This window comes from Elgaria multicarinata, chromosome 3, assembly GCF_023053635.1.
Source record: "Elgaria multicarinata webbii isolate HBS135686 ecotype San Diego chromosome 3, rElgMul1.1.pri, whole genome shotgun sequence".
Taxonomy (NCBI): Eukaryota; Metazoa; Chordata; class Lepidosauria; order Squamata; family Anguidae; genus Elgaria; species Elgaria multicarinata.
The window spans coordinates 157,814,939-157,839,910 of NC_086173.1; the positions used below are offsets into that span (position 1 = coordinate 157,814,939).

The 24,972-nt window shown below is 44.1% G+C and overlaps 2 protein-coding genes across 2 annotated transcripts in view; both read left to right on the forward strand.

The window, feature by feature from the left end:
* LOC134395622 (zinc finger and SCAN domain-containing protein 21-like) lies at positions 1-22,918 on the forward strand. The gene is made up of 5 exons (XM_063121781.1): positions 1-732; positions 6,040-6,042; positions 6,119-6,350; positions 7,504-7,638; positions 22,755-22,918. Exons 1-5 carry the CDS (start codon positions 1-3, stop codon positions 22,916-22,918), a joined length of 1,266 nt encoding a protein of 421 aa, XP_062977851.1.
* Positions 22,783-24,972, forward strand: part of LOC134396146 (zinc finger protein ZFP2-like) — an 11,765-nt gene continuing 9,575 nt past the window's right edge. The window contains exons 1-2 of the mRNA XM_063122534.1: positions 22,783-22,914; positions 23,796-24,690. Of these exons, the coding sequence (XP_062978604.1) occupies positions 23,959-24,690 (732 nt within the window). The 5' untranslated portion in view covers positions 22,783-22,914; positions 23,796-23,958. The remainder of the gene's footprint in view (positions 22,915-23,795; positions 24,691-24,972) is intronic.

A 24,972-nucleotide genomic window follows, 5' to 3' on the forward strand; every position in this document is an offset into this window, starting at 1 on the left:
ATGAAGCAAGGGGAGTCTGCAGGACCAGAGGTAGAAGAGAGACAAGAAGGAGCAGGAAAATCGACCAATGTGGTCCATCCTGAATACAGGATGGAGAGACCAGGATGGAGAGGGTCGCAAGAGACCGAAGGAGAGCCATGCCAAGGGATGCAACAGCGCTGGGAAGCCCAATGGCAGGAGCTCCTGAAGACACTGCAGTCTCCACACTCAGCATGGGGGAACCTTCAGCTGCCGGAAGCCACACCTTGGGATGACACCAAGGCCTTCCTGGCCTCCTTTGAGCAAGTGGCCAAGGCCTGCCGGTGGCCGAGAGGAGAGTGGGCGGCCCGGCTCCTGCCAGCCCTGACTGGGGAAGCAGAAGAGGCCTTTGGCAGCCTGGAAGCCAGAGATCAGGAGGACTATGGGAAAGTGAAGGCGGCCATCTTGCGAGGGGAAGCCCTGAGGATGGAGGCGCAGCGCCAGCACTTCAGGCAATTCTGCTGCCAGGAGGTCAGAGACCCCCGAAGGATTCACAGCCAAGTCCAGGAGCTTTGCTGGCAGTGGCTGAAGCCGGAGAGACACAGCAAGGAGCAGATCCTGGAGCTGCTGATCCTGGAGCAGTTCCTGGCCAGCCTGCCAGTGGACCTCCAGGGCTGGATCCGGGCAGGAGGGCCGGACACCTGCTCCCAGGCCGTGGCCCTGGCCGAGGACTTCCTGATGGGCCAGAAAGAGACGGAGACAGGACAATGGCAGGTGAGGTTTTAATATTTAATTCCCAGAGTCTGTCGAAGTACATAGAATGTGGATTTTTGGTAAGTGCCAGGCGAACCTCCTTAGGGAGCTCATTCCACAGCCAGGGTGCCACAGCAGAGAAGGCCCTGCTCCTGGCAGCCACCTGCTTCACTTCCTTTGTCAGGGGCTCACGGAGAAGGACCCCTGAGGATGACCTTAGGGTGCGGGCAGGTACATATGGGAGGAGGCATTCCTTCAGATAGCCTGGCCCCAAGCCGTTTAGCGCTTTAAATTGCTTGCTTGCTTGCTTGCTTGATTACATTTGTATACCGCCCAATAGCCGAAGCTCTCTGGGTGGTTCACAAAAATTAAAACCATAATAAAACCATTGTAAACCGCCCAGAGAGCTTCGGCTGTGGGGCGGTATATAAATGTAATTAATTAAATAAATAAATAAATAAAACAACGTTAAATGTTAATACCTGCTCTTCCTCCTTCCAGTCATGGTGGGGGACGACGACATGTGAGCCTGGTGCATTGCACATACCTAAATTATGTTATTCCCAGTCTTTCACATATGATCTGAGTGGGATTGTCCTCACTGTTTCAGGGGATGTTGCAGGAGGAATCCATGGATTCCCTCGATACAGAGAAGGAACTTTTGGATGCTGTTCAGGGACAGATCTACGAAGACACCAAACAGAACAGTGTTGGTGGGATTAATGTGATGGGTAAGGATTCACTGAGTTATTGTTTTGTGATTATTAGGGTGATCAGATCTGCAGGAGCCTTGGCTTGTAGAAAAGGAAATGTTGGCAGTTATAAAATGTCATGCAGGGGATAGGGAAAGCAGCATCAGTAGAATAAAGAGGCATACAAATATTTGTGATATTAACAAAAGTCTCGCTAAAATGTCTTAATTATTTAGACATGCAAATATACAAGAAGTAAATCAATTTTCAAGAAAATGAATAACTCAGGCTGCAATCCTATACACATTTACCGAGGAGTAACTCCCATTGAACTTAATGAGATACACTAAAACAATAATCTTCTGCAAGAGAGCTCCTCTGCAAGGTTGTTGTATTAAGCTTTGCAAGACCTGAGCTGCTAGGTCAAAACAGGAATCTTTGAAGTCCCTATCACGTATAAGGTGAATTTGCAGATAATGGATCATTTAGCCTTACGTGTATAAGTAAAAATGTGCCTGTGCAAAAATAAACTGCAGTCAATTGCTAAACAAATTGACTTAATAGCCTTGAATGTTTTTGTGGTTGTTAGGAAACTAGAATTTATTTGTGGTTCAGATCTAATGACAACCCAGGAGTCTGCCAAATTGAAGCTGAAGCCTGCCTGGCGCATATCACATACCTAAATTATGATTTACCATTGCATGTGAACACAACAATTTAAGAGTGGGAGGGTCCCAATAAAGTCCATTATGAGATAGCTGCTTCTTCTTCTTCTTCTTCTTCTTCTTCTTCTTATTATTATTATTATTATTATTATTATTATTATTACTACATTTGTGTCCTGCCCTATATCACAAGGATCTCAGGGCGGCGTACAGATAAAATCCTACAAACAATGTAAAACAATAAATATACACCATTAATAAGCTAAAACCATTAATAAGCAAAACCTGTATAGTAAAACCAGTTAAAACAATTAGCTCTGCCCAGTTGTTTTAATAGCTCTGCCAACATAAAACCTGTATTAAAAGAACTGCACTGGCTAACTGTTAGCTACCGAGCAACATACAAGGTTATGTTGTTATCCTACAAAGCCCTAAACAACTTGGGACCAGGATACCTAGCAGGCCGCCTTCCCTTATATACACCTGAACCGGATCTACACTATTGCTTTAAAGTGCTTTATAACAGTTTTAAAGCGCTTTAAAGCAGTTAAAGCACTTTATAACTGTTATAAAGCGCTTTAAAGCAGTAGTGTAGATCTGGCCCCAGATGACAACTACAATCCTCAGAGAAGGTCCTACTGGCCATCCCGAGATGCCTTCTCTGTGGGGGCCCCCACCCTCTGCAGGACCCTCCCTCTTGCGGTTCAGGAGGTGGAAAACGTAATATCTTTTAAACGCCTCCTGAAGACATACCTTTTAACACAGGCTTTCCCTGGTTTTTAATGTAGCTGGTTTTATATTGCCTTTTTAACTTTTTAATGTTTAAATTTATACTTGTTATATTTTATGGCTTTTAATTGTGCATTGCCTAGAGAGCTTTGGCTGATGGGCAGTATAAAAATGTAATAAATAAATTTAAAACGATGTACAGGCTTGGTGAACTCAGCCAAGGCTTTGTTAAAAAGCCACGTCTGCCAAATATAGTCTTGTAAGGTGACCTTGTAAAAAGGAAGATTTTTGGAAGGGGCGTATTTTTCCTCGTCCTGCATCACAAGAGGCATCTGCCAAATTTTCCTCTTGTACGCAACTCTTAAAGATGCAGGAAATATGTCCTCCTTCGCATCTGGTCACCCTAAGGATTAAGGGACAGAACGGTTCCCCTTCTAAGATCTCCCTTCCATCTTTCACAGGCGGTGAAATCAAATATCTGAGTCACTCCAGTTCATGGCTTCCTTCAGAAGGACAGGAAACAGCCAAAGCTGGATTAAGTGAGGTACGTAATTACCTGGAGGGTCCATTTACTATATATATAAGGCTAGGGCTATTCCTGAGAGGCTAACAGGATATATACACTACTGGCTCCATCTCCTCCTCTCCCTGGTAAATCATTTTTGTAGAAATGTGTTCAAGTTGTTATGTTTTGCATTTTAATAGTTATTTCTATAACAAGTTTCAGGTATCCAATGCAAGTGCCTGTGAATGGATATGCATGTACAGGGATGGACCAGGTCATGCCCACTCTGCCACCGTAAACTATTAATGCCATGTTAGAAGACATTTCTCTACAGTGTCTTTAACCAAAAGGCCAGTCTGATTGCTCATCAGTCAGAGCATGATGAATACAAATTAATATAGCATTTGTGTAGGACACGGAAGCCAGATTCTGGCTGGACATCAGGAAAAACTTCCTGTCTGTTAGAGCAGTATGACAATGGAACCAGTTACCTAGGGAGGATGTGGGCTCTCTAACACTAGAGGCCTTCAAGAGGCAGCTGGACAACCATCTGTCAGGGATGCTTTAGGGTGGATTCCTGCATTGAGCAGGGGGTTGGACTCGATGGCCTTGTAGGCCCCTTCCAACTCTGCTATTCTATGATTCTATGATATACTGATATATATCATAGAAAACAATCCTCTTCGTTTATAAAAACTTCCTGCCAGGTGACCTGAAGGTGACCCATTCATTTTCCATGGGTGACCAAACAAGTGGTTGCTTAGGAGCTTGTATTCAGTCTACATTAACTGCCTTCTTGTGTGCTTAAATCAGGGTAATTAAACTATGCCCAAAGAGTGGGTTTTCTCCAGTGTTTCATTATATTTGTACAAATGGATTGAGGGTTAGGAACTTAATCAATAGTTCTGGATTTTGGAAGCAAAGGATTTGGTCTTGAGTCTGTGAACTGATCCATACATGATGCTAACCCATGGTTTATTTAATGCATAGTTAACCCATGGTTTATTGACCTATCTAAAAATTGACTGGCAGACTACTGAACAAACTGGGGTTTATTTTCTCAGTCCCTGTTTTCTCCTCCTTCACCCGCTGTCGCCTTGTATCCCAAATTCCTTTGCGGTGCTGGAGTACTGGCTCGTAGAGTGGTGGTGTTTGTTTTACAGCCCTTGCCTGCCACCTCTGTAGTCTAGTGAAACAACCAATGAACAACCCATGGTTCTGGGTCATAACAACAACCCATGGTTTAAGCAATCCAAAGTTCACAAGCCAACAACATAATGTGACCTAGTTTACATGATACAGCAGTCCACCATGACTTAATTCACCCATGGGGACTGATGGGTGCCCATGGGCATCATTTTTAATGACCCCAGCTTGTTTTAGCGTTATTGGAGGATTATTTAACCCTCAATTATTTAACTGAATTGCTTGTTTTTCCTCCTAAACCTTCTCCTCACCTCTCATTCTCTCTTACTGTCAACGATGTCACGCTCTCTCCGGTCAAGGAAGCTCGTAGTCTTGGCTTTATATTTGATTCCTCGCTCTCCTTTATTCCTCATATTGAGGCAGTAGCTAAATCCTGTCGTTTTTTCCTGTATAATATTGCCAGGATTCGATCATTTTTGTCTGTCTCTTCTGCCAAGACTCTTGTTCATGCATTGGTTATTTCTCGGTTGGACTACTGCAACCTTCTTCTCTCTGGCCTTCCTTCTTCTCACATCAGTCCGTTGGTTTCTGTTCACCACTCTGCTGCTAAGATCATCTTCTTGGCTCGCCGCTCTGACCATGTTACTCCACTTCTGAAATCTCTTCATTGGCTTCCAATTCACTTCAGAATCCAATATAAACTTCTCCTGTTGACCTACAAAGCTTTTCACTGTCTAGCTCCTTCCTATCTCTCCTCTCTCATCTCACACTATTGCCCCGCTCGTGCTCTTCGCTCCTCTGATGCCATGTTTCTCGCCTGCCCAAGGGCCTCTACTTCCCTTGCTCGGCTTCGTCCATTTTCTTCTGCTGCCCCTTACGCCTGGAACGCTCTTCCAGAACATTTGAGAACTACAAGTTCAACCGCAGCTTTTAAAGCTCAGCTAAAAACTTTTCTTTTTCCTAAAGCTTTTAAAACTTGATTTTGTTCTGACTTTATACTGTTAGTTTTACCCTACCCTGTGCCTGTTTGCATTCTCTTCCCCTCCTTATTGTTTTATTATGATTTTATTAGAATGTAAGCCTATGCGGCAGGGTCTTGCTATTTACTGTTTCACTCTGTACAGCACCATGTACATTGATGGTGCTATATAAATAAATAATAATAATAATAATCAAGCTACCCCAGCCATCTAGGTTCACACGACATGACAAGCCAAGCACCTGTGAGCACTCTAAAAAGGGCACCTGGCACAGTGGGGTGTCATGATGTGCAAACAGGCCCTGTGGGTTCTCTTTCTGGGTTCTTTGTTGGTAACAACCCATAGTTTATTATCATGGCTATGATAATAGCCGGAATTCAACAACACATGGGTTAAATGAACCATGGGTTAACACAGCGGTCTTCATCCGGTAAGTCATGACCCAAAAGTGGGTCGCAAGATCAGTCCAGATGGGTCACGGCATTAGGGACTATTAAGTATAATTCAAAAGAAAAATTGTGAAAGTGGGACCCATGTTGCAGGTTGGGAGTTTGAGGTGGGTCTTGAATCTGGACCAGTTGAAGACTGCTAGGTTAGTATTATGTATGCAGCAGGTCAATATGTTCACGCTGTTTCTTGTGCAACACGATTTCATGGGGAATAGTGGGAAATTTGTTTTCTTGTTTGCAGGGACTGATATCCCTTAAGGAGACAGGTGCCTCTTTGCACGTGGTTAAACAGACTCCAGTGCCACCAGGCCAACACACCATTTTCTGGCAAGTCCTGCAAGAGGATGATGGGAGCATGCCGCCTTCAGGTGAGCGTCTCTTCCAGTCAGTAAACACACGCAGCATTAGCAGCCGTCATTTGTATTTGAAAGAGCAGATAGAAAGATCGGCAGAAATAGTTTCCCCTTCAAATGGTAAATGTATGTGTGTTAGAAAATAACTCATAAATAGATTTTGAAAAATTGATTGATAAAGTGTCTAAAGTTGTGTTAGGATCTGTAGAATACAATTGTTGTAGTTGTTGTTTTAAAAAGCTCCCAGTCAAGAACATACAATTGAACAGACAATTTATTTATATATATATATATTATTTATTAAATAACAATCTAGTATCTTTAGTGGTTTTGTAACACTCCCTCTTCTTTTTTTATCCCTACTTTGTACTGTTTTATATAATGGTGTATCTTCTTGTTTTATATTGGTCTGTTGACTGTAAATAAAGAAATACAATACAATATTAAATTTATATACCGCCCCATAGCTGAAGCTCTCTGGGCGGTTTACAAAAGTTAAAAACAGTGGACATTAAAAAAAGTGTACAAAATTTAAAACCATCAAAAAAATATTAAAACAACAGTATAAAACAGTATCCATTTTCAACAACAATAGTTCTGGGATCCATTAAAAAACACACACAACTTAAATGCTGTTAAATGCCTGGGAGAAGAGAAAGGTCACACAAGACACAAAAGAGAATAGAAGTAAGAAGGAATTATAAATATCTTTAAAGTGTTAAGTGCCCTGAAATATTTTGCTATGGAAGGTAATGATTAATTTGTGAGGTAAGTGGAAGTATGTGATGAGTGCCTGCTGCTTAAAGCGTGAAGTGTCTGATTAGCTCTCTATGGGCCAGACTGCATGACACAGTTAATTAACCCATGATTAACCCAGTTAATTAACCCAAAAGCTGCTTCCGCTTTTGCATAACTTTCAGTTGACTTGATCGTAGGTTGTTGTGTGATATGAGAACCAAACACTGGGTTGTTCGTGGGTTAAACAACCCAAAGTTAACCCAACAACTAACCATAGTTTATGCAAAACAAATAAGGTTAATTAAGCCACAGTTTACCAGTGTAATATGCAAACTGGGTCTATATAGTCTTGGACAATAGCTGAGAAGAGCCGTTATTTATGAAACGAAACAAAGATGAATATAGCAGACACATCCTAAATCAGATGGAAAGGGAGATAACAGCAGAAGGGGGAAAGCCAGTAGGAAGGAAGTTGCAGGAGTCCGGAAAAGAGGTAGCCCAAATTTGGACAAAATTTCTATATCTGTCTATGCAGGTGAGGAGACGGGTGGTCAGCTGAAGATGGAGAATTCTCCGTACGGAGGATATGAGCCGGAGGAAATACCGAAGACAGCCCCGCAGATGAGCCAAGAGAATCTGCACGTGGCAGCTGACATGCACGAGGAAAGACGTGAGTCAAACAGAGGGAAGGGGAAGGAGCCTGAAAAAGCTTGGGATGAATTTAGTGAATTTTTGAAAGTCATGGAACTCCTTTTAGCAAAACAAACACAGTCCAGAGAAGGGAGGGAAAGTCCTTGTTCTCCAAATATCAAATCAAAGCTTGTATTGAAACATATTTAGGGGAACCAATCAGATCATGATCAACATTGAAGCCAACATACAAGATTCCTTTCTTGTATGTTTGCTTCTCTCTTCACTGAGAAAATAGTGAAGAGAGTTAACCTGCTTAGACACCAGAGCAGCCATGCAAGAGAGAAAACTTAGGATTGCCCTAAATGTGGGCCAAAATGTACATGCAGCAGATAGTTGATGAAATGTCACAGAATTCATATTGGACAAAAACGTTATCAAAGTCTTGAGAGTGGCAGAAACCTCTCTTGGAGATCTGATTTGTTGAACATCAAAGAATTCATACTGAAGTATGGGAGACACTTTATACAGAAAAAGCTTTTGATGTCACATCAGAGAAGTCATACTGGAGAGAAATCTTATGAATGGCTGAGTTCAGACAACACGGCAGTCAACGCAGTGTGAAAACTCCACTCAGCAGTTGAGTTTCTAGGAGTTACTCCCCACCCAACATGTTCTAACTCCACCGTGATGTGACTGTGGGGTACTGTGGAATTGAGTAAAATCCATCACGACATTTGATTGACAGTTCCTCTGCCTTCTCTCCTCACCCGGGCCTCCCGATGCTATCCCATCAGCCATTGCTGCAAAAAACACAATCCCGGCAGCTCACTCCTTTCACTGCTCTTGCCAGGGAAATTTGTAGCCAGTGGGAAAAGTGCAATGGAAAACACCATGGAGCCCGCCACACAACACACAACACAATGGTTGTGCAGGAACTCCTTTATGGAGGTGTTGTGTTTTTTTTTAAAAAAAAACCTCCACTGTTGCATGGAGTTTTCCCGCCAGACAACACATTTCTCAACGGTGGTGTAAAAACTCCACTGGGGAGTTCTTAAACCACTGTTGAGAAACGTGTCATTCGAACTGAGCCAATGTCATGAGTGTGAAAAAAGATTCACATGGGAATCACATTTGATGAGACACCTGAGCACTCATACTGGAGAGAAACCTTATGAGTGTCCAGAGTATGAGATAAACTTTCCTTGGAAGGATATATTGCTCAGACATCAGAGAACTCACCAAGGATAGAGAAGTTGTTGGATGCCTTAAATATGAGAAAAAAGTTTTGCTCATCAGAGAATCCATGTTTTCTGAATCTCTACACCATGCATAATTTTATACCTCTCTATCATAGAATCATAGAATAGTAGAGATGGAAGGGGCCTATAAGGCCATCGAGTCCAACCCCCTGCTCAATGCAGGAATCCACCCTAAAGCATCCCTGACAGATGCTTGTCCAGCTGCCTTTTGAAGGCCTCTAGTGTGGAGAGCCCACAACCTCCCTAGGTAGCTGATTCCATTGTCGCACTGCTCTAACAGTCAGGAAGTTTTTCCTGATGTCCAGCTGGAATCTGGCTTCCTGTCACTTGAGCCCGTTATTCTGTGTCCTGCACTCTGGGAGGATCGAGAAGAGATCCTGGCCCTCCTCTGTGTGACAACCTGTCAAGTATTTCAAGAGTGCTGTCATGTCTCCCCTCAATCTTCTCTTCTCCAGGCTAAACATGCCCAGTTCTTTCAGTCTCTCTTCATAGGGCTTTGTTTCCAGACCCCTGATCATCCTGGTTGATCACCCGCTCTTACTTGCCTTTTTTCCAAGCTAAAAAATGGGATTTTTCACTGGCTAGTCGGCCTTGTTGTCTCTGAACCTTTTTTTTTTCCTAAACTGCCCAACATTTTCTCATTGGGTAGTTGCTCCAATCCACTAATAACCTTGGTTGTCCCTTTGTGCAGCTTTTCCAGCTCTCTAATAACGTTATTTTATAGCGCTGCCCCCAAGACATTTTGCTGACTGAGGCAGAGAAGCAAATGACACCCCCCCCCACCCTCAGGTTTCTCTCTTGTACACAATCTCTCTTGCTCACAGGTTTCTCCCTTGCGTACCCTCTCTGATCTTTTCTAGATGAGGTTTTCACTGAGACCATATCATCCCTCGCTTACGTTTGTTCATGAGAGCTTTAATAATAATAATAATAATAATAAATATAATAATTAAAAAAGTATTTCTTACCCACCTCCAATTTGATCGAGGTGGGGAACAACAGTAAGTATAAAATACATAAAATATTGATTAAAAACATAGTATACATTGTTAAAACATCCTAAAAACATCCTAAAAGCATCCTAAAATTCTACTGGATAGGCCTGCCGGAAGAGATCAGTCTTTATAGCTTTCTTAAATTGTGAACCGCCTAGAGAGCTTCGGCTATTGGGCGGTATAAAAATGTAATAAATAAATAAATAAAATAAATGCTAAAAGTCTGTTACGTTGATGAATCTCCTCCGGCAGGCCATTCCACAGTCTGGGAGCAGCAGAAGAGACGGTCCTCTGGGTAATACGTGTCAGCCTAATTTTGGCTGGCTAAAGGAAATTCTTCTCAGAGATACTACACACACACACACACACACACACACACACTACACTTGATCTTAGCCAAAAGGCCGAGAGGACCTGAGTATACAGGGCAAATTGTATGGGAGAAGCCGATCCCGCAGGTAGCCTGGACCCAAACCATGTAGGGCTTTAAAGATGATAGCCAACACTTTATACTTCGCTTGGAAACTAATTGGCAGCCAGTGAAGAGATTTTAAAACTGGTGTGATATGGTCACGCCTAGGTGTGCCAGTGACCAGCCTGGCTGCCATATTTTGAACTAGTTGAAGTTTCCGGACTAGGCACAAAAGTAGCCCTATGTAGAGCGCATTGCAGAAGTCCAACCTCGAAGTTACTAGCACATGTACTACCATCTTTAGGTCTTCCAACTCTAGGAAGGAGCGCAGCTGGCGTATCAATGGTCAGTGGCAGTTTTGCTTCTGTTTTTTTCAAAAGCAATTTCATGGGGGGTTAGAGCGAGGGGGGGGGCGGAAATCCAGTATTTCTCCCCACTAGCATAGTTACATTATTCCAACATACCACAGCACCACCTAGAGTTTATGTAGCGTAAAGTATGGAAAGGTGGGAAATGAAGATGTAGAGTTTCAATCTTAATTTTGCAATAATTCCATCCATAAATAAATCCATACATGGAAGCGGATAAAATATCGGATGGAAGGAAGAGAAGAGCAAAAAAGATGCTGGCACTTCAAAAAAATATCTAAAGCCCTCAAATTGGGAAAGATGTAATTGTTTCAAGTTATACAATAGAAAAGGTCACTTCTGTTTCATAAGAAAGTCCAAGATTTATGTTTTTCACTGTTTTTTGGCAATTGAGCATCTTGTTACTCAACATTTCTCAGAGGATTTTCACCAGAATCACGACATTCTTTTGGGGAAAGCCATCAGGAAGGAGATTGCAGGTGTGTAGAAAAGGATCACCAGAGCATGGACAAAATTCCTCTCTCTGTCTCTGCAGGTGTCAGGAGGAGATGTCAGCTCAAGGTGGAGAATACTCAGAATGAAGGAGAGGATAGGAGAAGCCCTTCTTTGAGATCTGAATTGCTGAGACATCAGAGAATCCATACTGGAGAGAAAGGTTTTGAGTGTCCTGAGTGTGAAAAAAACTTCAATTGGAAATCAAATTTGATAAGACACCGGAGAACTCATACTGGAAAGAGGTCTTATGAATGTCCTGAGTGTAAGAAAAGTTTCACACGGAAAGAACATTTGAGGTTACATCAGAGAATTCATACTGGAGAGAAACCTTATGAGTGTCCTTACTGTGAGAAACGGTTCATAGAGAAATCACGTTTGATGTCACATCAGAGAAATCATACTGGAGAGAAACCTTATGAGTGTCCTGAGTGTGAAAAAAACTTCAAATGGAAATCAAATTTGGTAAAACACCGGAGAACTCATACTGGAAAGAGGTCTTATGAATGTCCTGAGTGTAAGGAAAGTTTCACACGGAAAGAACATTTGACGTTACATCAGAGAAGTCATACTGGAGAGAAACCTTCTGAGTGACCTGGGTGTGAGAAAAGGTTCCTAGAGAAATCACGTTTGAAATCCCATCAGAAAACTCACAGTGGAGAGAAACTTTATGAGTGCCCTGAGTGTGATAATGGAAATCACTTTTGATGTCACATCAGAGAAATCATACTGGAGAGAAACTTCATGAGTGCCCTGAGTGTGAGAAAAGCTTTATATGGAAATCGCATTTGAGGAGACACCTGAGCTCTCATACTGGAGGGAAACCTTTCAAATGTTCTGAGTGTGGAAGAAACTTTTCTCAGAAATATAAATGGCTCAAACATCAGAGAATTCATAAAGGACAGAGAAGTTGCTGAATGGTTTTAATGTGAGAAAACATGAACATAAGAGTGATGCTGGATCACACCAAGGGGACATTCAGTCCAGCACTCTGTTCACACAATGGCCAACTAGCTGTCCATGGGAAACCCGTAACAGGACTTGAGTGTAATAGCACACTCCCACCCATGTTCCCCAGCAACTGGTGTACATAGGCATACTGCCTCCAATCCAGGAGGTAGCACGTAGCCATTAAGACTAGTAGCCATGGATAGCGTTGTCCTCTGTGAATTTCTGTAACCCCCTTTTAAAGCCATCCATATTGGTGCCCATCACTGTGTCTTGTGATAGCTGTAAAGGAAGAGCACCCAGATGGTTTCTTACTGGATTTAGCACGGATCCCCAGGCACAGACACTCTCAGCCCACAACGTGAGGTTTAAGACCTTTTTATTTAGGAAAAGGGTAGGGTTACATGGGACAGGCAAGGTAAAAGTTCAATAAAAAGCATGCATACATAAGAACCCAGTACAGGCAATATAACTAACTCTAATAATTCTTACGTTACCCACGTTCTCCTTCCAGCCGACAACCGCCCTGTTGCTTTCGCAGGGGGATTTTTATGCTTTCTTTTCTCTCCTTTCCCCCCCCCCTCCCTCCAGCTTTGATTCTTGGAGTGTCTTCACACCTTTCGACCAGGATGCTTAATCACTCAAGGCCAGTGACAGATATGGCCGGCCTGGCTCCGGCCTCTTCTCCCCCAGACAGCTGGCCTGGCATCCTTATCTTCCTACGAAACCATAAAATGCAATTAAAACCACTTCAGTCTCAGATCCCAGTTAACCCCTACCCTTCCCTTACAATAGCGAATTCCATAGTTTAGTTATTCGCTGTTTCCTGTTATCTGTCCTGAATCTCCTGCCAAGCAGCTTCATGGGATGACCTCATTGAGAGAGAGAGAGAGAGAGAGAAACATGTCTTCCTGTCCACATTCTCCGCACCGTGCATTATTTTGTACACCTCTTATCATGTCGGCCCTTACTTGACGTTTCTCCAATGTAAACAATCCCAGCTGTTGTAACCTTCCCTCAAAGGGGAGCCTCTTGATCAATTTAGCTGCCCTTCTCTGCCCTTTTTCCAACTCTATAATACCTTTTTACAGGTGTGATCGGGACAGTACGTGGTATTCTAAGACTGGGCTTAATTAACCCATCATGGCTTATCCTGTTGTCTGCTGGGAGGTTTTTTTTAACCCATGAAGGCTTATTTGGCCAAAATAAACCACTCTGATAACCCAGGGTCTGCAGAGTGCATTATTTAACCCATCAAGTGTTATTGTCTTGTGTGGTGGTCACTGTGGGCTGTTTTAGCTGGCTGCAGAGCTGAGCCACAATTGCAGTCAAAACACAACATATACTCTATGATGGGACAAGGGAGAGGGCTTTCTCTGTTGTGGCGCCCCAACTGTGGAATGCCCTCCCCTTGGAGGCCCAACTAGTGAAAACACTGATTTCATTTCGACACCAAGTAAAAACATGGCTTTTTAACAAAGTCTTTGATGGTTAAATTCACTATTGGCACATTGTTTTAACCGCTTTGACTGCCTTTAAATTAGATATTGTTTTAACTTGTTCATGGTTTAATTAGGATGACCATATGAAAAGGAGGACAGGGCTCTTGTATCTTTAACAGTGGTATAGAAAAGGGAATTTCAGCAGGTGTCATTTGTATGCATGCAGCACCTAGTGAAATTCTCTGTTCATCACAATAGTTAAAGCTACAGGAGCTCTGCCCTCTTCACCAGATACAAAGAAGGCCAGGGCTCCTGCAGCTTTAACTGTTGTCATGCAGAGGGTATTTCGCCAGGTGCTGCATGCCTACAAATGACACCTGATGAAATTCCCTTTTCAGTACAACTGTTAGATACAGGCACCCTGTCCTCCTTTCCATAGGGTCACCCTAGTTTAATTTGTTTTTAATTGTGCATATTTATTGTTTTATACTGTATGCTTTTGTCTGCCGCCCTGAGATCTTAAATGTTATAGGGCGGGATACATATGTTTTAAATAAATAAAATAATAAATAAAACAGCTGCCGCTCTGCTGTTCGCTGGCTTGCTGATTAGGAAACTGGCCTAGCTAAGGCCTAAATCTTTGCTGAGCAATATATGTGAATCGACTCCCTCTGAGAAGTGTAATAAGAACAGGGGAGAAGCTGACAGGAAGGAGATTGCAGGTGTGTAGAAAAGGGGTCACCAGAGCATGGACAAAATTGCTCTCTCTGTCTCTGTAGGTGTCGGGAAGGGACGTCAGCACCAGGTGGAGAATATTCAGAGTGAAGGAAATAAGCCCAAGCGAGTACCTGAGATAAATCAAGGCAATATGGTCGTGACACCTGAAATGCACGAGTCCAGCAATGGGTGTGTGAAGGATCCTCTAAAATCTGGGAATGCATCTGCAGAGGTTGCAGAAGACCTTGAAGCTGCCTGTAGCAAACCAAACACAATGCAGAAGGAGGAGGAAAAGCCATCGTTCTCCACATGTAGCAGAAGGGATTGCCACAAATCAGGACTTGTTCTGAAACATCTGGGGATGAACCCATCTGAATGTCCCGTATTGGGGGAGAACTCCCAGCAGAAACTAGATTACGATCAACAGCAACTAAGCCGTGCTAGAAAGAAATCACACAAACGCCCAGAGAATGGGGAAGACTTCCATCAGAGCATTGACCAGCTTAGACATCAGAGCAGCCATGCAGGAGATAAACCTTACTATTGCCTTAAATGTGGGCAAAGCTGTATATGGAGCAGACAGGGGTTTCATAATGGACAGAAACGTTATCAATGTCTTGAGTATAAGAGAAGCCCCTCTTTGAGATCTGAATTGCTGAGACATCAAAGAACACATACTAGAGAGAAAGCTTTTGAGTGTCCTGAGTGTCAGAAAAGGTTCATACGGAAAGGACATTTGGTGTCACATCAGAGAATCCATACTGGAGAGAAAGGTTTTGAGTGTCCTGAGTGTGAAAAAAACTTCAATTGGAAATCAAATTTGACAAGACACCGGAGAACTCATACTGGAAAGAGGTCTTATAAATGTCCTGAGTGTAAGAAAAGTTTCACACGGAAAGAACATTTGAGGTTACATCAGAGAATTCATACTGGAGAGAAACCTTATGAGTGCCCTTACTGTGAGAAAAGGTTCACAGAGAAATCACATTTGGTGTCACATCAGAGAATCCATACTGGAGAGAAACCTTATGAGTGTCCTGAGTGTGAAAAAAGCTTTGCGCAGAAATCACATTTGACGAGACACCGGAAGACTCATAAACCTTTTGAGTGTCCTGAGCGTGAGAAAAGGTTTGCACGGAAATAATGTTTGGTGTTAGTTACATCACAGAATCCATAATGGAGTTAAACCTTTTGAGTGACCAGAGTGCGAGATGAACTTTTCCCAAAAGGGTGAATTATTCTGACATCAGAGATCTCACAAAGAATAAAGAAGTTGTTGAGTGTCTTGAACGTTGGAAAAAGTTTAGTCACAGAAGCCTTGTAGGAGATTAACAGAGCTAATAGTCCTGACCGTTCTATGCTACCTCCAATATCGGAGACAAAATGCCTGTGTACACCAGTTGCTGGGAAATATGGGTGAGAAGATGCTGTTGCACTCATGTCCTTCTTGTGGGTCTTCTGTGGGCAGTGGTTGGCTACTGTGTGAACACAATGTTGGACTAGATCAGTGGTTCCCAAACTTTTTCAGGTCACTGCCCCCTTGGTTCCACAAACTCATGCCCAGTGCCCCCTACCCTTCACTATAAAAATCATTATTCAGAATAGCAGTTTTCAATGACCCACTAAGGAAGATAATCACAATAAAATTCAAAACAGTAACAATTAATTGAATATTTATTCAAAATCCAAAGCACCCGCCGCAGGCTTGCCGAGGGAGGGAAAAGAGAGTGAACGCCTCTGTTTTGCAGCCGGCATGGCGGGGCACACCAAGCAGAGTATTTCTCTTCATTAGCGTTTTGGTGCTTTTGAAACATTTCAATTCACCGTTAAAAGGACTAATACATGTATTCATACATGTGTGGATTCTTCCCCTATATGGCTTGGGTCCAAACTACCTTCTCCCATAAAAAATGTCCCTGGGTTTTAGGACCTTCTGGAGAGGCGTTTCTCAGAAAAGACCACCTTGAGCGCCCCCCTGCTGCCCCTTTGCCTCTTAGTGCCCCCCTGCTGCCCCCTTGCCTCTTAACGCCCCCTTATGCAATCCCACCGCCCCCAAGGGGGCAGTACCGCCCACTTTGGGAACCACTGGACTAGATGGACCCTTGGTCTGATCCAAATTATGTTCTAATAGTCTGAAATTTCATGTATTATCAGCCTAAAATTGCTACATCTTAAGCGGGCCACGAACTCATGTATCGGATGGTTGTGAAGCAATCCAAAAGCATTTAAGGTAGAAGAATTGGGAAGTGAAGCTAAACTCCATTTTTTGTCTGCCCCTTCCTTAGACCTCTTTGGCACCATTCAGAAGACACCTTAAACCATGGCTTTAACCACGGTGGTTAAGCCGGAGCTCCGGGCTGTGTTCAGAAGACACCTTAAAACCGCAGCTTTAACCATGGTGAATAAAGCAAAAAGTCGTATTCACCGTGGTTAAAGCCGTGGTTTAAGGTGTCTTCTGAACGGGGCCTGATTCTGTATATGTAGCCAAGTACTGTCTATTGTGAGAGGTAGCAACAATCCAATAATAATAATAATAATTTATTTCTTACCCGCCTCTCCGATTGGATCGAGGCGGGGCACAACAGCAAGCACAAAATACATAAAAGGTTTTCATGCAAATCCTAATCCCTTGTAATTGGGATCCTTTTTTCCTCTTTATCTTTCTTAAACTAGACATTCTCCAGATTGAATGTGAGACCATTGAGATGTAAAGTGTGTAGCACTGATCTGTGTTGCTCCCTTAAAAAACATGAAAAATCCATATAAGAAGGGGAATATTAACTATTGTTTAGGGAGCTGAGAGTCTTAATTTTCTATAATTTGTTTGGTTGCTTGTTTTACCTGGAGGGCCAACTTTAAGAAGTGAGTCAAGGACCTAAGCTCCCATCTCCTGAGCTGGCCTACCAGGAGCAGGTAGGGTTGCAGAAGAAATACCCAAAGGAGAAGCCAAGCCTGCACTGCTGTTCTTAAATGTGACTTAAGATACACAGTAAATGTGTATCCAGGTTATCTGAAAGACTGTATTCTCCCTTATGAGCCTGCCCGTGTTTTGAGATCTTCTGGAGAAGCCCTTCTTTCAGTCCCACCATCTTCACAGGCGCGCTTGGTGGGAACATGGGAGAGGGCCTTCTCGGTGGCTGCTCCGCTGCTCTGGAACTCTTCCAGGGGAAGCTAGGCTGGCTCCCTCCTTGACGCGCTTTCGGAAGCAGGCAAAAGCTTGTTTGTTCCGGCAGGCCTTTGCGGAATAATCTGGTCCTCCATCTGTGTTAAGGACTTGTAAAATTGTCATGTGTTTTAAACGTTTAGTGTTTGAATATTGTATTTTTTAATTTTTTTGTACATTTCTTTTCCTAGGTTTATAATGTATATGTTTTCAATTTTTGTAAGGCCGCCTTGAGGCCCAGTATTGAGGCCCGGGATACAAATAAATAATAATAATAATAAAAATCATAGGCGTATCATAGTGCTTAATGGTGTGCCGTTTTAGCACCTACCTTTCTAAAACATTAATAAAAACATTTCCAACAATGTATTCTGTCTTAATCATGGGACAGGCAGTAACTCCAACTCTCTTCTTTGAAGAGATAATGAAGCTAAAACCCCACCCCACAGTGTGGGACGAAGTGAAAGGAGCATTCAAAACAATACAAAATATAAAGAAATTATGAAGCCCTGGACTTCCAAAAGGTTATTGATAAAGTTCCTCAACAAAGATTCCTGAGCAAACTTAGCAGTCATGGAATAAGAGGCGATAACGCTAAGCCACGGTGAAGCATTTTGAGCTAAACATGGTTTAGCATGTCATGTGAACCATGACTTCGTGGCCCTGTTCAGGAGACACCTTAAAACCTGTTGGTTAAGGCTTTTGGTTAAGCAGCAGGGTTTAAGGTGTCTTGTGCAATGCGTTTTCCTAAACCCTGCTCACTCACTAACCTAGGCTGACCATATGAAAAGGAGGACGGGGCTCCTGTATCTTTAACTGTTGCATAGAAAAGGGAATTTCAGCAGGTGTCATTTGTATATATGGAGAAGCTTGTGAAATTCCCTCTTCATCACAACAGTTAAAGCTGCAGGAGCTATACTAGATTTAAAAGCGGGCAGGGCACCTGCAGCTTTAACTGTTGTGATGAAGAGGGAATTTCACCAGGTTCTCCATATATAGAAATGACACCTGCTGAAATTCCCTTTTCAACACAACCGTTAAAGATACAGGAGCCCTGTCCTTTTCATATGGTCACCCTAACTAACCACAGTCTGCAGCAGGGTTAGCGGCTGCAGAGCTCCGGCTGTTGAGTGGTATAGAAATGTAATAAATAAATAAATAACCTTGGTTTAAAGTGTTGTGTGTAACAGCACGGCTTGTGGTTAGTGCTCACCCCAGAGAACCACAGTTTCACTAACCACAGAGCCTGAAGTGTCGTCTGAACAGGCCCAGTGTGTCATGTGAATCATTCCTAACCATGATGGCTAAATAACAACGGTTTAAACACGCTAACCATTCGCTGCAAAAGGGTTTGTGGCCTAAACATGGTTAATGTGTTGTCTGAACAGGGCCAATATCTGGAAGACCACACGTTCTGCACCCCCTCTTCCAGAGGCTCGCAAGAATGTTGGATCCCACTTTGCCGCTGGTAGACAAGGCGGGCAGAATTTTAATTTTTGTGAACTGCCCAGAGAGCTTCGGCTGTTGGGTGGTATAAAAATGTAATAAATAAATAAATAAATTCAGCAGGATATACATGTACATTGTCTATCCATGTACTCATCACTTCTAGGGTTGCCATACGTCCCAGAAAACTGGGAATGGAGTTTTTCCAGGAGATTCTGAAATGTCCCGACTGGCTGGGCAAGAATCCTGGATTCCTGGTCCAGCTGGCCGGAGAAATTCTGACCTCCAAAATGGTGCCTTGAGCCTGCTCAGTGGAGCGGCAGCAGCAGAGAAAAAGACGCATCAATCTGGCGCCTTTTCCAGAGCATCACCACTCTTCCACAGGCTCATCTGAGTTACTCACCTTATTACGCCCGCATAGAAGAGGAACAACAGCGAGGAAAGGTGCACGTGCTCTCCTCCGGCTACCTGAGTCCCATGCAATGCAAAGGAGTTTGGTGAGCTTGGCTGGTTGTGGTTAGACCTTTAGGGTTAGCGCGGGGCGGAGATGCTGGGTTATTTGTGGGGGAAGAAAGAGAGTTTTGTGAGGGACAGGAGGGAGGGAGCGAGTGGGGGATGACAAGGGGGTGAAGGAGAGGAAAGGAGAGAGGGGAGAAAGGAAAGGAAAGTCACTCCCCCCAAAATCGCCCTTCAAAAATGCACCTCCTTGGATTTGGCTTGCAAGCCTCAAATCTGTTACTTGGAAGTAAGTTGCAGTGAATTTAAGATGTCTGGTTTTACAGTCATTGATGTTTTAATGGAAAAATGGGGCTTTCCCTAGACCTTTACATATTGCTCAGTTTTTTAAAAAAATCCTACACACACACACCCCAAAAAAATTGTTCCGGTTTTGTGGATTCAGAATATGGCAACCCTAATCACTTCTCACGTTGCTCAGGTTCAGTGGTGCAGCTAGGTAGTTTTAGACGCCGGATTTAATAGACTTATGGGATGCCCCTTTGGATGGCCATGTGTATTATTGTGGGCTCCAGATATTTTGGCCTATAGCTCCTATCATCTCTCACCACTGGCTATGGCTGGTGGGAGCAGTAGGCTGTAACACCTGGAGGCTTGCAAGTTTCTCACACTCCTGTGTTAGGATAATAACAAAACTGCCAACTCCATTTTAAAAGTATCCTATCTTTGTGAGACATAGGAAAGTTAGCAGAGAAATTTCAGTGGACACCTGGTACCAAAAGATTTGGTATATTGCCATCGTAGAGAAGCCAACCTTCCAGCTCAGATTTTACAAAGGAAAAGTAATTTTTAATGGGTTCACATCCCTTTATTTCACAAGTAAGTCAGAGAACAGGTGTACCCCACTTGCAGTTTACACACAGATCTGGAAAAACCAATTTAACAGTAGAATTCCAATTGAAAATTTGTATAGAGCTGGTGCATATGTTGATCGGTTTGGACATTTACTGTTGTTGAAATTAGTAATGGAGGAATGAGAAATACAGTGTTATACAAGATGTAAAATATCCTCTGTACATTTAAACAGTGGTACAGTTCTGGTCCACCACACCTTAAAAAAATATATAGAGATGGAAAAGTGCAGGAAAGGGCAACTAAAATGATTAAGGGGCCGGAGCATCTCCCCCTACGAGAGAAGGTATCTTATACTTACTGTTGTTCCTCACCTCAATCAAAATGGAGAGGCGGGTAAGAAATAATAATAATAATAATAATAATAATAATAATAATAATAATAATGGTTACAACAGCTTATTTATTTTATTTATTTATTACATTTTTATACCGCCCAATAGCCGAAGCTCTCTGGGCGGTTCACAAAAATTAAAACCACAGTAAAACACCCAACAGGTTAAAACACAATTACGAAATACAGTATAAAAAGCGCAACCAGGATAAAACCACACAGCAAAGTTGATATAGGATTAAAATACAGAGTTAAAACAGTAAAATTTAAATTTAAGTTAAAATTAAGTGTTAAAATACTGAGTGAATAAAAAGGTCTTCAGCTGGCAACGAAAGCAGTACAGTGTAGGCGCCAGGCGGACCTCTCTGGGGAGCTCGTTCCACAACCGGGGTGCCACAGCGGAGAAAGCCCTCCTCCTAGTAGCCACCTGCCTCACTTCCTTTGGCAGGGGCTCACGGAGAAGGGCCCCTGTAGATGATCTTAAGGTCCGGGTAGGTACATATGGGAGGAGGCGTTCCTTCAGATAACCTGGCCCCAAACCGTTTAGGGCTTTAAATACCAGCACTTTGAATTGGGCCCGGACCTGGACTGGCAGCCAATGAAGCTGGAAAAGGACTGGCGTGATGTGATCTCGCCAGCCAGTCCCTGTTAGTAAACAGGCTGCCCTGTTTTGCACCAGTTGAAGCTTCCGGACCATTTTCAAAGGCAGCCCCACGTATAACGCATTGCAGTAATCCAAACGAGAGGTTATCAGAGCATGGATAAATTAATTTATTTATTAATAAATAAATAAATATAAATAAATAAATAAATAATAATGGTTACAACAGCTGGGATTGTTTAGCTTAGAAAAAAGGAGGCTGAGGGGAGACCTGAGAGAGGTGTACAAAATTATGCATAGTATGGAGAATGTGGACAGGGAGACATTTTTCTCCCTCTCTCAAAATACTAGAACCTAGGGTCATCCCACGAAGCTGATTGGTGGGAGATTCGGGACGTTTAAAAGGAAGTTCTTCACACAGCACATAGTTAAATGATGGAATTCACTACCACAGGATGTGGTGATGGCCACCAATTTGGATGGATTTAAAAAGGGGTTGGATAAATTCCTGGATGAGAAGGCTATGAATGACTACTAGCCCTGATGGTTGTGTGCCATCTCCAGTATTTGAGGTAATAAGCCTGTGTGCACCAGTTGCTGGGGAACATGGGTGGGAGGGTGCTGTTGCACCGTGTCCTGCTCTGTTGGTCCCTGGCCGACGGCTGCTTGGCCACTGTGTGAACAGAGTGCTGGACTAGACACGTCTGATCCAGCAGGGCTCTTCTTGTGAAAAAATACTCTGCGCATGTGCAGTTTTCCATTGTAAACTTATTTAAATCTTAGCATCATAATTACTACAGGAATAAAATGGAGTTTGCTCCTGCTGCCCTGACACCTCCTCTTTTGTGTAGTCATTTGGGGGCCCGCTTGAGCTGCAAACACCCACCCACCCCAGACTTTGGTTCCAAGGTGCTGTCCTCTCTGCACTACGGCTCAAGGTTTTATCTGATTACACAGCATGAGGTGACCACTTCATCTGACGAATGCCCACATAAGAGGGTGACACCCCCCCAAATGCAGGTTTACTCAGAAGTCAAGATCCAGTGAGATTTAGGATGCTTCCAGACCCACCTTTTCTTCATTATCATTATCTTCAAGTAGCACAACTGATTTATAGTTTTTTTAAAAAATGAAAACAATATAGATTTAATCATTTATATGCAGGCTTAAAATGTGAAACTTTTTGGTATAAAACACCAGTTTTTCTTTTGTGGAGGTGGAGGGGGGGGGAAGGAGCAGGAGGAATAAGGGGGGCGGGGAATTCAGGAAGGTTTTGAGCAGAAGACATCCTAAGAACATCAGAAGAGCCCTGCTGGATCAGACCTAGGGTCCATCGAGTCCAGCACCCTGTTCACACAGTGGCCAAGCAGCTGTCGACCAGGGACCCACGAGCAGGATATGAGTGCAACAGCACCCTCCTCCCGCCCATGTTCCCCAGCACCTGGTGCACACAGGCTTACTGCCTCGAATGCTGGAAGTGGCACATAGCCATCAGGACTAGTAGCCACCGATCGCCTTCGCCTCCGTGTAACGATCGAGTCGTCGTCCTGCAGGGGGCGAGCGTGCGCAGGAGCCTCGTCTGCCTTTGCAGCTCCGCCATTAACTCAGGAGACGCAGCAGCGGCGGCGGCGGCGAAAGCGGCCCGAGAGACGCCGAGCGACACGAGCCCCGGCGGGCGGCTGCCGCCCCAGAGAGTTGCGACGTCCGGCTCTTGGCGAGAGGGCGCCCCCTGCCCGAGCCCCCCAGCCGAGCGGATCGGCCCGGAGGCGTGAGTGCTTGGGGCGAGCGAGGAGGAGCGAAGAGTCACACCCGCTTCCTCGTCGCTTGCTGTTGTTGTTGTTGTTGTTGGGGGCGGACAAGGCGACAGGGGGGCTGGTGGGCCAGGATTGCAGCTAGGACTCCTCCTGGCCTCCTCCTGCGCCTTGAACAGTTGCCTGGCAAGCTACACCTGCTCAGCTTCCCCTGGGCTGGGCAGAAAGGATTGATTCAGATGTTTTGGACTACAGTTCCCAGCATTCGCCCTGTCCATTGGCCAAGCTGGGAGCGGAAATCCTAAACATTTGGAGGGCGGCATGTTGATACCCCGGTATTAGGAGGCTTTTAGAGCATGGTGCCCTTCAGATGTTTGGGACTACAACTTTCATCAGCCCCAGCCAGCAGGGCCAATGATCGGGGATTAGAGGAACTGTGATCCATACTGTCTAGCAGGCACCATGGTGCTTGCTCCGGCCCTAATACACACCAGGTGCTCTGCCCCAGTAAATTTTGGCTTTTTTTTAAAGCTCCATGATCACCATTTATCTTACAATGAGGCAACCAGAACTTTTGAAACAGATTTATTTAATGGCATTACTCCTCAATATCTTTGCTAAATAGGATGGCCACTAGCTTTTTGGGGTGTTGGTGTTGGTGTAGTACATCTTGTGGTAGTGAGTTCCATAATTAAACTATGCACTGTTGTCATTTGTATGCATGCAGCGCCTGGTGCAATTCCCTCTTCATCACAACAGTTAAAGCTGCAGGAGCCCTGCCCTCTTGACCAGATACCTTTACTAATCTTTGGAAGGGAAAGGAATGTATTTTGGGGTGGCCATCTCTTCCGGTTTCTTTTTTCCTGATGTTTTCACATTCTATTGTGTATCTCTATAGCTCAGGAAGAAACTCAGGTACACCCAGGAATGGCTTTGGACCCCTGGCAGCCCTAATAAGACTTCAGGGGATCAAGAACAGAGGATTTTGCCTGGATCCCATCTTTGAAAAGGGCCACTGCGTGCTCTCTGTTTACAAAATTGGAAGTGGAGAAGGAGACACAATGGCGGAAGAAAATTCTGTGGATCCAGAATTAGCCGAAGGACAAAACGGAAAAGGAAAAGCCACCAGTGCAGTTCAAGCAGCATATGTGACAAATCAATCAGGAGGGGGAGTATTGCATGATGGGAAGAGTGAATTGTCGAAGGGGCTGCAACAGCGCTGGGATACCCTATGGCAGGAGTTCCAGAAAACAATGCAGCCCAGTCACAAAGCAGAGGGAAGTCCAGGGAGGTCAGAGGCTGTCCTGTGGGAAGATGCCAAGGCCTTTCTGGCCTCCTTTGAGCAAGTGGCCAAGGCCTGCCGGTGGCCTAGAGGAGAGTGGGCGGCCCGGCTCCTGCCAGCCCTGAGTGGGGAAGCAGAAGAGGCCTTCCGGAGCCTGGAAGCCAGAGATCAGGAGGACTATGGGAAAGTGAAGGCGGCCATCTTGCGAGGGGAAGCCCTGAGGATGGAGGCGCAGCGCCAGCACTTCAGGCAATTCTGCTGCCAGGAGGTCAGAGACCCGCGAAGGATTCACAGCCAAGTCCAGGAGCTTTGCCGGCAGTGGCTGAAGCCGGAGAGACACAGCAAGGAGCAGATCCTGGAGCTGCTGATCCTGGAGCAGTTCCTGGCCAGCCTGCCAGTGGACCTCCAGGGCTGGATCCGAGCAGGAGGGCCGGACACCTGCTCCCAGGCCGTGGCCCTGGCCGAGGACTTCCTCCTGAGCCAGAAAGAGGCTGAGCCAGGGACATGGCAGGTGAGGTTTTACTATTAGTCTTGGAACTCTACGGTTTATTGAATAAACATGTTGCGCTTGCTGTCAACGTTCTTTAGTTCCTGGAATTCACTGAGCATAGGGCCTTGCTGAGCTATTTGTTACTTTTTCAGAAATACATTTATCTTTTATTTTTACGACCCAATATATGGAGAGCCCCTTGAGTAAGCTGAAACTACTACCTTTAGATAATACAAGCTCCCATGTCCAGTATGAAATGTTTCTGTTAAATACAATAAAGATAGTTTTTTTTTGGAGTTGAAA

Excerpts from the sequence above, each read along its gene's own strand:
- LOC134395622 (XM_063121781.1), top strand. The coding sequence starts at position 1 with ATGAAGCAAGGGGAGTCTGCAGGACCAGAGGTAGAAGAGAGACAAGAA. Across the intron at positions 6,351-7,503 it reads AATAGTTTCCCCTTCAAATG|GTGAGGAGACGGGTGGTCAG; the intron begins GTAAATGTATGT and ends CTGTCTATGCAG. Across the intron at positions 7,639-22,754 it reads TGACATGCACGAGGAAAGAC|GAGACGCAGCAGCGGCGGCG; the intron begins GTGAGTCAAACA and ends CCATTAACTCAG.